The sequence below is a fragment of the Apostichopus japonicus genome, chromosome 9 (genome assembly GCF_037975245.1).
Source record: "Apostichopus japonicus isolate 1M-3 chromosome 9, ASM3797524v1, whole genome shotgun sequence".
In the NCBI taxonomy this organism is placed as follows: Eukaryota; Metazoa; Echinodermata; class Holothuroidea; order Aspidochirotida; family Stichopodidae; genus Apostichopus; species Apostichopus japonicus.
Window position 1 is genome coordinate 31583649 of NC_092569.1, and position 13407 is coordinate 31597055.

The 13407-nt window shown below is 38.8% G+C and overlaps 2 protein-coding genes across 2 annotated transcripts; one reads left to right on the forward strand and one right to left on the reverse strand.

Annotated features, from left to right (window-relative positions):
- The first annotated feature begins 1341 nt into the window (after positions 1–1341).
- On the forward strand, positions 1342–4449 carry LOC139973369 (uncharacterized). The gene has a single exon (XM_071979993.1). It carries the CDS (start codon positions 1376–1378, stop codon positions 3518–3520), a length of 2145 nt encoding a protein of 714 aa, XP_071836094.1. The 5' UTR covers positions 1342–1375; the 3' UTR covers positions 3521–4449.
- Positions 4450–4595: 146 nt separating this feature from the next.
- On the reverse strand, positions 4596–13367 carry LOC139973370 (ATP synthase subunit C lysine N-methyltransferase-like). The gene is made up of 4 exons (XM_071979994.1): positions 12809–13367; positions 8630–8818; positions 6447–6634; positions 4596–6400 (listed from the first exon to the last, which is right to left on the reverse strand). Exons 1-3 carry the CDS (start codon positions 13076–13078, stop codon positions 6449–6451), a joined length of 645 nt encoding a protein of 214 aa, XP_071836095.1. The 5' UTR covers positions 13079–13367; the 3' UTR covers positions 4596–6400; positions 6447–6448.
- Positions 13368–13407: the final 40 nt, after the last annotated feature.

Here is a 13407-nt window from a genome sequence, read left to right on the forward strand (position 1 = left end):
CAAGTGAAGTTTGTTTCTTGTCGCTACAAAATGCAGACAGTAATGAAACGTGATACCTTAATATCTTTAATCTGGACCTGAGGTCAGGGAGTTCCATAACATCTCCCTGCCGAGATGTCCATCGCTGCTATGTACACTCTGTTGTGGGTATTGACCGTAGCTGTATGTATTGACTGTACACTAGTGTCTAATTACCGACGGTAGCAAGCTGTGTGTGTATTTTCTGGGATCGATGGTGGTGTATAACACTTTTGTTACACTTCATTCGAAACTAGGTCAGATTACCGGCATGACGTTTCTTTGTGCGCGAGTCTTCAAACCCTTTAAAGTTAATTAAATTCAAATTTCACGAATCTACAGTAAACCTAACGTTCGAGACAGCAAAAGAAAAACTTGAATACTATATTTTATTGTTTTATAAATACATTATTCAAATAACGAATATCTTAAACCATAATGAGCATGTGTCTAATTACCGACGGTAGCAAGCTGTGTGTGTATTTTCTGGGATCGATGGTGGTGTATAACACTTTTGTTACACTTCATTCGAAACTAGGTCAGATTACCGGCATGACGTTTCTTTGTGCGCGAGTCTTCAAACCCTTTAAAGTTAATTAAATTCAAATTTCACGAATCTACAGTAAACCTAACGTTCGAGACAGCAAAAGAAAAACTTGAATACTATATTTTATTGTTTTATAAATACATTATTCAAATAACGAATATCTTAAACCACAATGAGCACGTGCAAAGATTTCGTGCTAATTTTATTGTGATGTAAGATTGAACTACAAACCATAGCTAAGCGATTACATCACGTTACATCACCCCACAAGTAGGGCCCTACGAGTTAAAACAATAGGCTATGCAACGAATAATAAGAAAGCCTACACAATGTATCTAATACAGAGAATTGTCAACTGTCATTGTGACGTCAGAACACCTGCTGGTGATGTCGCACCATGAGGTGTAAGTTCTTTATCGATTTACTGCATATTAAATGATTTTTATTTTTATGCATAACGTGAGATCGACGAATCTCAATATAAGACTCGCTATTACCACAGCAGTGCTGTGCATTCGATGGAATGTTTGAGGGTTTGGATCCTACAAGCGAACTTGCAGTATCACCAACTATAGTTAACGTGATCGAACTGGGACATTCAAAGTCACATACAAGACACTGAAAACAAAAAAACTAATCTTACATAAATTCGTCAAAAAAGGAAATAAGTTGACGTCATTTAATTTGATCACTGTTTTGATCCATTTGGATGTCCAAGTTTTGACCGCCGAACAACGATCAACTGGTGATCTCTGCACGAATCGTATAACTTCTGTGATTTCAGTATTACTATAGAGGAGCACTGGCAAAATGGCGGACGATCTGGTACAGGAAATCAGTGAAGACCTTCTCAAATGTGCCATATGCATGGACAGATACGAGCAACCCAAAATTCTACCATGTTTCCACACATTTTGTGAATCATGTTTGGATCTGTACGCAAAGAAGAAAGGAGGCATATCTTTCCCTTGTCCGAGTTGCCGGGCAAATGTAAATCTTCCTGGGAGCGGTGTGGCAGGGTTGCCGACAAATTTTTATGTCGGTAGTTTAAACGAGAAGCTAGTTCGTCTTGAAGAATTACAGAACAACGTCAAAGAAGAACAGGAAGTGACGTGTGGCGAGTGTCATAATTCTGAACTAAGAATTGATCAAATCTGCGAAAAATGTGAAGAGCTATTTTGTGACGACTGCGCTGAAATTCATTCCAAATGGTCATTCATCAACGGTCATAACGTTTTGACGATCAACGAATTCAAAAGGGAGATTAAAAAGAAAGTTTTACAGAAGCCTGGTCAAGACGCCGAGATCGAGATGTGTCCAACACACCCTAAGGATCAGGCGAGTTTGTTTTGTGACACATGTAAGACACTTATATGTTTCAGATGCACAGAAGAAAAACACTCACGTCCAGACCATGATTACAAAAGCTTGCAGACACTAATCGCCCGAACCAACCAACTGCTCACACACAGTCTGACGCAGAGCGACACGATGTTGCGAGAGTGTACGGACATCGCTGGAGTACATTTGACATCCTTGCAACGCATTCGTGAAAGCACTACGCACCACAAACAAAGTATAAGGAATGAAACGAAGAGGGCCAAAGAAGCAATCGAAGAGGAAGAGAAAAAGTTGCTACAAGAGGTCGCTAAATTTGAGAGTAGAGTCTTTCATTTTTACAAAGTACGTATAGATGAAATTTCCGACTGGCGAGAGAGTGTCGAAATTTCTCAAGCGGTTATCAAGCAAGTTTTAGGAAAAAGCTGTGGAAATGCCGAGTTTCTCACTGATGGTCAATACTTGGGAGAAACTTTGTCGAACATGCGCAAACATCACGCGCGATTCCACGAACATCATGAAGTCGACCAAATTGCGTTTGCACCAACTTCCAAGAGCGAGCAGGCATCCCAATTGGGCAAAATTTGGGTACCAAAATGTATAGGTATAAAACCCACAGGCAATGGGTCACGTGATGCTATAGTGGTATGTGAAGATGCAGCTTCTTTCAATATTTATATCGGGAATGTCCTCAGCGAGAACGGTCTCCACTTGAAGAATATCTTTTGGTTTGTTTCTTTCCGGTGGCCTCAGGGTCACGGTGCAAAAGAAAGAAAAGAAGGCAAACTGTGCTTCGCTGTGAATCCTGGCAATTGCGTCTTTCTAGGCCAAGAGAAGGGTGTGGCCTGTTTTGACATGGAAACTGGTACGTCCCAAAGAGCCGGGAGAGACGGTGATATATGCTATAAAACATATTCCATAATCAGATGCATGGAATTTGACGAGTCCAGTAAGTTGCTTTTCATTGGTGTATCAACAACTCGTATTGTAGCAGTCGACCCTGACAAGAATTGGATACTGTCTTTTTTCATTGAGATCCCCAACGACCTATATTCTCCACTCAGTATGTGTCCGCATAAATACGGTACTCTCTTCGTCTGCGAGTCCCAGTCGATGGTCTACGAAGCCAACTTCAAGAGGCAGTGCGGGTTCCTTACGTCATGTCCTACCGCAATTGGAGGACACGACTTCAAACCAGTGCACATCTTGCGCACCCCTTGCAAATATACAGGCAATGACCAAACGTCCGACAGTGAGCTATACCAAGACGGAAGGAATCAAGGCAAATACGTCCTCAAACGGGTTACTACTCAATTGGAGTTTGCTTGGTTCGTTTTATGGGTCGCACCTGGGCAGGCAACGGCGGGTTCTGATGTTACAAATTCCACCACCAGATGGGCTATAGCAGAATATAATACAGATAACACAAATGTTGTTGCAATCCTTCAGCAACCTCTGGGCATGGGAATTCCTGCTGGTATATTGCCTTTTGAATCTAACGGTTTCATGGAGATAACTCTATGCGACAATGGGATGGGGTTTAAGAGTTTCAGGAGAAGTACATCAAGGACAGGTACACAATCAGATTCAAGTCCAACTTTGTATTCTGAAGTCTAAATTATAACGAGCGCTTGTTCAACTTAAACTGAAATTGTCAACATATTAGATTATATACCTGGTTACTTCCACTGCATGTGATTCAGATTTTGGTATGTAAATTCAACGACGAAGAATTTCTAATTATAAATCAAGCAGAAAACATGAACATAGCGCAAATATAAAGAAAAACAGTGTGCAAAGTCGCGTATTATACCGGTCAGGTCTGAAAACAATGTAAAATGTCTTTATGTGATTTTTTGATGCAATTATATAAGAATTGGCAACCTACAATAGCATGTATGCCCCTTCTGTTCGAAGAGCAATATAAGCTGGACAGTACAATATAACCAGTTTCGTCAAATGTCAATTGTCCTTCCTGGCCAATACAGTATATACAGTACGATACTAATATTAAAAACTTTATATGGGCAAGAATTAGGTGCAATATGCCATACATACAATATGACGTGTCCCTCCTTTCCAAAAGGGCATGAGACTTCTACTTACCTCCGTGCCAATATTTACAAGATATGATAAATGTGCTACTGCATTGCTGTAGATCTATCTTAATTATTGATCTGGAAGCCATTGTCTTTTATGGAACTACACAGTCATACTGCATTGACAGAAAAACAAAATGGCGTCGGGCTTAGATGATGTGACAATGCATGTCATTTTCTTTGTTCGTTTTCTGTTCTTAAGTAAGTTAAATTGAAATATAAGTCATCTCTTACAAGTCTATTAGTTAACAACATATTTTATGTCATCTATTTTGTGAATTTTAAGTAAAACGATGCAATTGATATCAGATGCTTTCACACTGATGCATTTTCAAAGTTTAGCAATTATAAGTTTTATTATCATGCTTTTTACATAATAGCAAGTACATTCAGACTGCCTTTTAGCAGTGGCGGAGCATCCATACAGTCAAGGGGGGGGGGGGGTGGGGGGCGGACTAAAATGGACTGCTGGCGCCCTTTCCAGCTTTTTACTTATTGGCGATTATTGACTTTTGTATTGCGCTCTCATCTACCTATTGACATTTGTCACATTTTGTTGGCGATGACACCTATTTATTCTTTGTTTATCTACAAATTAGCAAGGAAAGGGTCATTTCCGGCAATCTAGGAAGTATCTTTACTCAAAAAAATTTCTCTACGCTCCGCGCCAACCTATGGTGGCGCTCTGCTTAGAGAGTGTCGAAAGCGCCCCTACAGACCATTCTCGCCCTCCCTGACCAATACCCCTAGCTCCGCCACTGCCTTTTATGCTTTCAGGAAACACAAACCCAGCTTTCATCATCGATGTAATGTAATGTAAATGTAAAGCGATCTTCATGAAAGAGATGAATGTGATGAACAAATTCAGCGAGCAGCTAAGAAAATTCTTATTTCAATTGAGAGATATCACAAGTTAATCATTCCATAATGTTTTTCTGTTATTTATTATAATGTTTTATTTCCTATATTACGGAGATTGGTTTTGTAAATATTGAATCTAAAATATTGAAACTCTTAACAAGAGATAAGAATGGCATTACTTTCAATTTCAACACTGTGACAATTCTACCTCCATACTAGGAAAAGAATTTGAACCTTTTTGGAATTTCACAAAGGTGTCTATCATATACTGTAAGTTGATGATGATCGTTGGAGTTTTATCTCCTTATAAATATCTGTTCATAGATACAGTACTCATTCAAGCCATTTGTTATTCACATTTTTGCTATAAAGTTGGGTATTGGGCTACAATATCATATGATATATTATTCGATAATCATTTCATATTTCTGTATTTTATTAACACTAATACCTGGATATGTTCCTTTATATTTCAGTATTTTCAAGTATTCAGGTTCAAATATATATTGAATATAAAGCTATATGTATTATGATATAATGTTGACAAGCAATCAGCCATCAAATATTTTCTACATTCATTATGGATTTCAAGATTCACCGGCTACTTAAATATACTTAAATAGTCTATTCCACGAATTACCTTCTGTAATGGGAGCTGATGTCTCAACCAAAATAGTGTCCGTACATGACTGAAGGTATTACGGGTGGCATAACCCAAATATAGTCCTTATCAATCCACTAACCAATGTTCTCTTTCAGGAAGAGTGCCAAAATGCAACAGGAGAAAAGCTTTTTCAAGAGTTTTATTTTTTTTGGGGGGGGGGGGGGAGGGGTTGAACAGCAATGTGCCATATTTATGCAGCATAACAACAGAGGAAAATTAAGACACTTTAGAACCTTTTGTCATCTGGTAAAGAAAGTAAACATGGCCATGATACAGGAAATTGAAGGTCTCATAAATGGCCAAACATGTCGGCCATCCAGTGTAGGTAGTTTTCACCTAGTTCCAACTTCTACAAAGCCTTAGAGACCACATCACTTTGAACATTTATATCGACTTATTGCTACCTTACAAGCTGGTTTCTTCTAAATGTAGAAAATGATTTCTGATGTCGATGCAAATCACTATGGTTTAGACAGACCCATTACGGGCCAAAGCCAAAAATGGTCATCACTATACCAGGAATTTGAACATTGCCACTTAGGCTCATTTCACCCATGGTCATGAGAACAACTAACCAAAGTTCTGTAATCATAAAAATAATTATGATAACTCGCATAACCATGGAATGCGGCCATTCTAAAATGGCGGTAGCACACTCCTGATGTGGTCTATTAAATTCCGTCCCACCACAATCCGGTAAGTTTGGCTTTGGCCCTTACGTGAAGCTCTGCTTCTATCTGTCACTTGGCTTTCAGGCTCGTCTACAGTTTCCTCATCCACTCCGTTGATAACGATCCAAATGAAATATTGCCTACATTCTCTGCTCTCCAATGCATAGTTACCACAACGTTCAAGCTAATTCAAGATTCTTTTTGTCAGGAGACTGACTCATCTTGTGTCAGGAGACTGAGTCATCTTGTGTCAGGAGACTGACTCATCTTTGTTCAATTCTGGAGTAAGACTCTGTGGCATCTGATACAACCATACTGTATCTATACCTTCACCAATAGTTCTCGTTGGCGTCCAATCAGGGACTGGGAAGCGACAAGCAGCTACTAAACAACCATCTTTCAGCTCCTTTTCCATCTTTCCTCCAAGTGTTTCCATCTGAGTAAAAAGGACAGAGAAAAATAAAAACATGGTGATCATGCAAAAACCTACATTTAAGCTATGATGTACATATAGGACTTAATTCAGTAACTACTAAATACATGACTCAACTCGTATCTTTCTTACATGAAATCTAAAACGTCATATTGATGGACATCAGTCAAAGTGTTTTCTTGTTCATAACATACTTGAAATTATAGCTACTGATAGAGTCGTTAGTTCTGCTAAAATGTCACAGCCGAAGGCAAGAAGAGCAAAGTTGAGCCAGAGGGTCCACACTCCCCCACCCCCTCCCTCCCTTCCCCCACTTGGGCACTCTTCATTTTACAGTACAGTAATCTTTATTATCCCATACTGTATGTCCCTGGCACCCCTCTATATGTTTCTGGGCCTCCCTATCCTAACTGATTTAGGGCCCAGGGGCTATACTGTAGGCCCCAATGGACCCTTTCTCCGGGCCTGATCAAATCCAGAAAATGGAAAAAATATACTAGGATTAACACAAAAGTTGTCATACTTGAGCAGTTCACTGTCACACTCTGCCAAGTGTGACAAACATGATTAATCTTGCTGAATCCATTTTGACTTCAAATTTTGTGAAAAATCCACTATTCCACACCTTTAATTAAACCTCATCACAAAATTTACACCAATTTATGTTGTCAATAATATTTACTACAAGTACTGTACTATCGACAAAACATAATTTAGGGAAGAACTTTCAGAAAAATTTAAAAATTTTTCCAAAATGAGTATAAAATAATGCAATACATAACACATTAGCTAAATGTGTCATCATTATTATTTCTAGACGTTCTCCAAGTATATAATGCATATTAGAAAAAGACAAAATTATTGTTTCCAGGAACTGTATTTTATCATGCAGGATCATTTAAAGAATGAAATCAGTACTACCAACCTACAGACAACGATCCTTCACTGGTCAAGCAAACTCTCATGTGCATGTAAGTCATGCCACAGAGCCAATGCCATTATTACTTCCTGAGTCCAACATTTTACATGAAAATATTTATTATTTAATAAAAAGCTCAACACACGATTTGATCTTCATTGATCCTGGTCCAATAATGGCTGACAAATGTATTCGAAAACCCTGAAGGTGTTTCCAAATATTACTAGGTTTTCTAATAATGACAGGATAACATGTTAGAGCTCACTAACTAAATATTAACAGGTCTACCTACAGTAATTGCTTCACTTAAAAGGTCTGAAAAGTTAAATTGATCAGTACTAAATGGATGGTTCAGAGGTCAATTTTACTTTTGACAAAATGTCGCAAAAAGAGGAATATATAATCTAAGCATCCCGGTGCAAGGGTTATATTCAATTGCTACATGTTTTTTTTGTATTTCTCAGAATAGTTTGTTATAAGTTTATGATATTCTCATCAAATGTGAACTTGATGCAAACAGTGCCATGTAATAGATGCACAACTATGAAAGTTCATATTTGAATGAGTTAACAGAATATAATATATGCACAACTGTTCACTTCACTTGTATTACATAAACGTCACACCACTGTAGCCATATATCTTACATCAAAGCACAATAGGGTGTGGAAACTAAAGAAAAACAAAATATCTGTCAGCACTCATCAATGTGCATCTATGACATCACACCTGCTTGCTCCAAGTCAATCTATGACATCACACCTGCTTGCTCCAAGTCTCCACAGTCTCCACATTGGGACAATTTTGGGGCTCAGAATATAAATATGCAAACTTCAAATAAAAATAGCTCGCATACTACAGGAGTTGCATGAAACTTTTGCCCTGGATGCTTAACTGCAGTTTCAAATTTTGCTAGTGACCGATACATTTACCTGTATGCACTATTCATATAGCATCTTGTCATAAATACTTAAGTACTGCATCTTTCCTCTAACTAGCGAAACAGTTTCAATGCAAGGAGTGAAGGGAAATTTGATCTACAGTGTTCTTCACATGATACCTGTAGATACAGTACTCACCATTTGTGTTACCCCAAAAATCACCACATTATCATAACTGTGCAGGTTTGCCTTCCAAAGATCTTGCCTCCTGAATGTTGCATGAGAGCTGACACCGGCAAGTCTAGCCGATATCTTGGAATAAAGAACCAGAAATGAATTGAGCTCGATACCATGAGACTTGAAGCCATCCCTCGCGGCAGCTATCACCTGAAAGAACATGAAGTCAAAATACTCAACCAGCAGGAACAGTTAAAAAAACGATTCAAGTGTAAGCGCATGGACATCACATGGATGTTGGTGTCTTGGTCCAGTGTGAATGCATGGACATCACATAGATGTTGGTGTCTTGTTCCAGTGTGAATGCATGGACATCACATGGATGTTGGTGTCTTGTTCCAGATAATGCTCTGCAGTATTTATAGGTTACCAATGTACAGTACCTGTATTTATAGGTTACCAATGTACCTGTATTTATAGGTTACCAATGTACCTGTATTTATAGGTTACCAATGTACCTGTTGTCATGGGTCAATCAACTTTTACACCTTGGAAGGGTGATACCTTATCTCTCTCGTATACTAGAGCCCTTCTACACCCAAAACAAAAACCCACAATAAAGATATTTTATTGTCTTTGCTCTACGTTTAATTACTTTAAACAATTAACCTATTAGTGTGGTGCATCACAAATTACAATTTTCCGACACAAAAATACCTTAAATTATCTTACTAAAATATACGCCGCGCCCTTATCATTTAACTTATGTCTCAATCAATTCTTGCACTCTTATAATATTAATCTCTTATTTTGTTATTCTCTTTCTTTTAATTCTTATTTCTTAATTTAGGCTTCCTTTTTAGTCGTTAAAAGACGCTAGGTTGTGGATCAACGTTCAATGACAAGTCAGCTTAAATTCCCAAAATATCACATGCATAACAACGTAAATATATCTTTCGTCTAATCATTTGTTAAAAAAAATGCATCGAGCTATTGGACTGTTCAGGAGCGTCTAGAAGTTCAGAAGTAATGTTCGGGTATCTGTCAGTTCGTTGAACGATTAAAACATCTGCCAATTATGACAAAGTCACGTGCTAATAATTCACGGTTCGCCAACACAGTTTCAAACCTCCATGAGAACCGGCAACGTCTCGATGTTCACCCGTCCTCGTGACCCGAGCGTGAGATGTAGACCAATAATCAAGCGAGCGACGTCACTCGTGTCCCAGCCCAAAGTTAAAAGCCTGAAAACAACATCAAACACTAAAACACGATGTGATACTTGTCAAAACTGTCAAAATACTGTTTCAAGCCTGAACGTTCAATCGTCTTATGTTGACTTTGACGTTGCAACTCGAAAACGATAAATATATAAGGGATTTAAAGAGCAGTACTTCCAACGTACATTACTACTCTATCACTAATCTCTCTATAATGCTCCCTAAATACAATACTCCTACAGGATGAAATACAGATGACATTTATTACCCTTCTTCGGCCACCGAATATTAAAACCACAGTGAATCAGTCTGTCGACCCGAATCACGACCCTAATTAACATACCAATTCACCCCATGTCAGGGATGACCAAAAACAACCCTATCAAGCTAGTGACAGTCAGTACACACAATAATCTTTATTGCTACTACACATTCCTAATATTGTAATACAGTATTTCTCTCTCTAAGGGAAAAGAAAACGTGTAACTCACCATTTAGATGGAAAAATGGCTCTAAACACACAACAGGAAACTGGTCTCGACAAGCGTCTGGCGTCTCGACATCAGGCAGAAACTCCTCCTAATAAAGCTCTAATCTACCTTCGCTATACTCTGACGCCCTTGCTCAGATATTATATATAACCCTTGAAAGTGATTTTGGCAACGAGGCAGCTATCTAGCTGTTGCGAAAACTAACGCAGTCAGACCGTTGGGGAAAAGACACGTTACATGGCAAAGGTCTACGATGGACTGTACCCAACTTTTCTCTGGTGTGGCTCCATACGACAATGACACTATACCCGCACATACCTTGGTTCTTTCACTATCCTACCCCTTTTGTTACCAACGTCTTCGCGCTATACAAAGCAGGAAGCTAATTACTACCAGCCTGAAATTCAGACTACAAGACAATTACGTAACACGCCTAAAATTTCGTAACGCACCTATGCGTAGCGCTCATTCTTGCCCTACATATCTACAAACAAAAGCAAACTACGGCGGACTTGTTGGACCGCAAAACACAACAACTCCCTAGCCTACGGAGGATTCAAATTTCCCTCAAAAACTTGACACCTGTATTTATAGGTTACCACAGTACCTGTATTTATAGGTTACCACAGTACCTGTATTTATAGGTTACCAATGCACCTGTATTTATAGGTTACCAATGTACCTTACAGTATGGTCATGACATATTGCTGGTAGGTAACTTATATAGTATGTACTGTGGGAAGTCCCCCCAGGGGACACGTGGATGTGGTGCACCGTGGTGCCCCAGGAGAGATCGATTGAATTGGTGTGGGTGTGACAAGTTACCAATGACCAAGGGTTAACTTGTAAAGTTGTGTGGGCAGGCCTAAGCCTCAAACAGGACTGTACACCTTCTAACAGTATTTATTTAACTTCTCTGCATTTAAATTGTGAAGAAACAAATATATGAAGTGAAAAACGTGTGACTGCAATCAAGCGCTGCATTCGTGTTGACAATAATCTATTAGATGTCAGATTAGGGCAAGTGCTGTTTATGAAAAACAAAATGGGATAATAGAGTTGTAGAAAGTGCATGTTGTTGTAATCCTTATTCCTGATGTTAAGTTTGCCATGAATGTTATTGTTTCACCTTTTGTATGTCTTGTTTTATTATAGTAACTGATAAAGCAGTGACATGAATACAAGGAAAACACACAGTTTTGTCTGTGATTCACATACTGTAAGGTTGCCATTACTGTAATTACAATATAGTTGCATTTTGTAGTTCACACATTTTAACCTATGAATCACACAGGCTTTAGGAAACTAGAAAGTGGCTGTCATAACCATATAAACAGAGCTGTCATTATATGAAGCACCTTTTTATCATTTTAACAAGTAAAATGTAAGACCATATTGTTTGAAAGATGAAATGCTAGCTGTTTCCTCCAATTTCTGTTCATGAGAGGCCACTGTACAATAGACATCCCATCTAACAGATGAGAATATGAATATATCTGGATGATCAGGAGTTAGGGCTCACTAGAGGGGAGGTAGAGGGGGTAGTTGAATACTGCACCCAGTCAATCATGGGTGCTGGGAATGCATGGGATAAAGTATTCTCATTATCATAACTATAAAATGTCTATGAGGAACAAATTGGCTTTCAATACCTCTTAATAGTTTGCTACATGGCTAACCCCTGTACCAAATCATTCTCAGTATAAATAATGAGTCGGCACAATTGCGGGAATATGTTCTAGAAAACTATTCCACTACAAAAAAACTACATGCACTGGCTCCGCCCTCAGCAAGGAGCCACTATGCAAACTAAGGTCGTACAGTTTAGAAGAAAAGTTTTCAAAATATAATCTGTAAACGATGTTGAGTCGTTCTCAAAAGCATGCAATTTGTCGACCAGAGTGATTTTGCTAAGAAAATTTCCCTAGCATAGACTGACAGTGGCAACGAAGCCACCACTTAGTAAGGTGGGAGCAATTTAATACCCTGCAACTCACACACTTCCAGCTTTTTTTAAGAATGGCTATTCTTACGACTAGTCGTAAGAATAATTTCCGACTACCCATGCGCAGTTGCTAATTTTATGACAAGGAGTACTATTCTTACGACAAGGAGTAACAATAATTTCCGGTCAGGGTTAGGATGGAGGTTTAGGGTTATGTTTAGGGTTACCCCTACTACATGCGCAGTTGCTTTATTTACTTTACTGCGCTTGAAATTTGCCTTTGTCGTAAGAATAGTTTATAAATAATTGTTACGACTAGTGGTAAGAATAGCCACGGCCTTAACTTACTACATCATTGTGTATTGACTCCCGGTCATAACCTGTGAGATGCAAGGTTGCGGGAAATTATTCAGTTAAGCAGTCATGGTGTTGTTTGCCAGATGCCTGGTAATGTCTGCCAGTCTCATATAAGTCTAACTAGCAATACAACTAGCACTTCAGACTGTACAGCCCACTTTCAGTGTCATGCATTACATATACTTACAATCCTTCCATCTCCGCTGCCCAGATCTGCCAACCTAGATCCTTTCTGACTATTATTCTTCAAGGCGGTTAGCACATTGCGAACTTGTTCATTAGTAGCGGGTATATACGGTAAACAAAACTTGCGAAAGGCTGGTAGGACAAACGGGGCTGAGATAACCGAAAGACCAACTGCCACAGCTCCAGTGAATCCGACTAAAAGCAAACCTGTTTTATTTGTCTGTTTATTTCCCTTGTTTGACAAGTCGTTGGTAGCTGTTAATTCTTCCATTTTGTCGATCTACAGTGGGAAAGCCCTAAATATCGTCGTACTAAATTAGCCTAGCCTGCGCCAGGCAGAAAACACATGTTTTTAAACTTGTTCAAGTCAGTTGAGTACGACTTGAGGTGGCATACTCCTATAAGAGTTGTATATTCATCATTCACGATAAGTGTCAAAAAGCAGCAGGAGAACATCTTTTTTGACCTGTCATCAATCATGATCTAGTTTTTTTTTTGTGGCTTGCACGTTGAAGAACATGAATGGAAGTACATGTGTTGAGAAAATTGGGTCAATTGAGGCAATTTTAGACCCCTTTAGGCCTCCTAGGAGCAGCGTAG

Excerpts from the sequence above, each read along its gene's own strand:
- LOC139973369 (XM_071979993.1), top strand. The coding sequence starts at position 1,376 with ATGGCGGACGATCTGGTACAGGAAATCAGTGAAGACCTTCTCAAATGT.
- LOC139973370 (XM_071979994.1), bottom strand. The coding sequence starts at position 13,078 with ATGGAAGAATTAACAGCTACCAACGACTTGTCAAACAAGGGAAATAAA. Across the intron at positions 8,819-12,808 it reads GCAGCGGAGATGGAAGGATT|GTGATAGCTGCCGCGAGGGA; the intron begins GTAAGTATATGT and ends ATGTTCTTTCAG. Across the intron at positions 6,635-8,629 it reads TTTTTGGGGTAACACAAATG|ATGGAAACACTTGGAGGAAA; the intron begins GTGAGTACTGTA and ends CTTTTTACTCAG.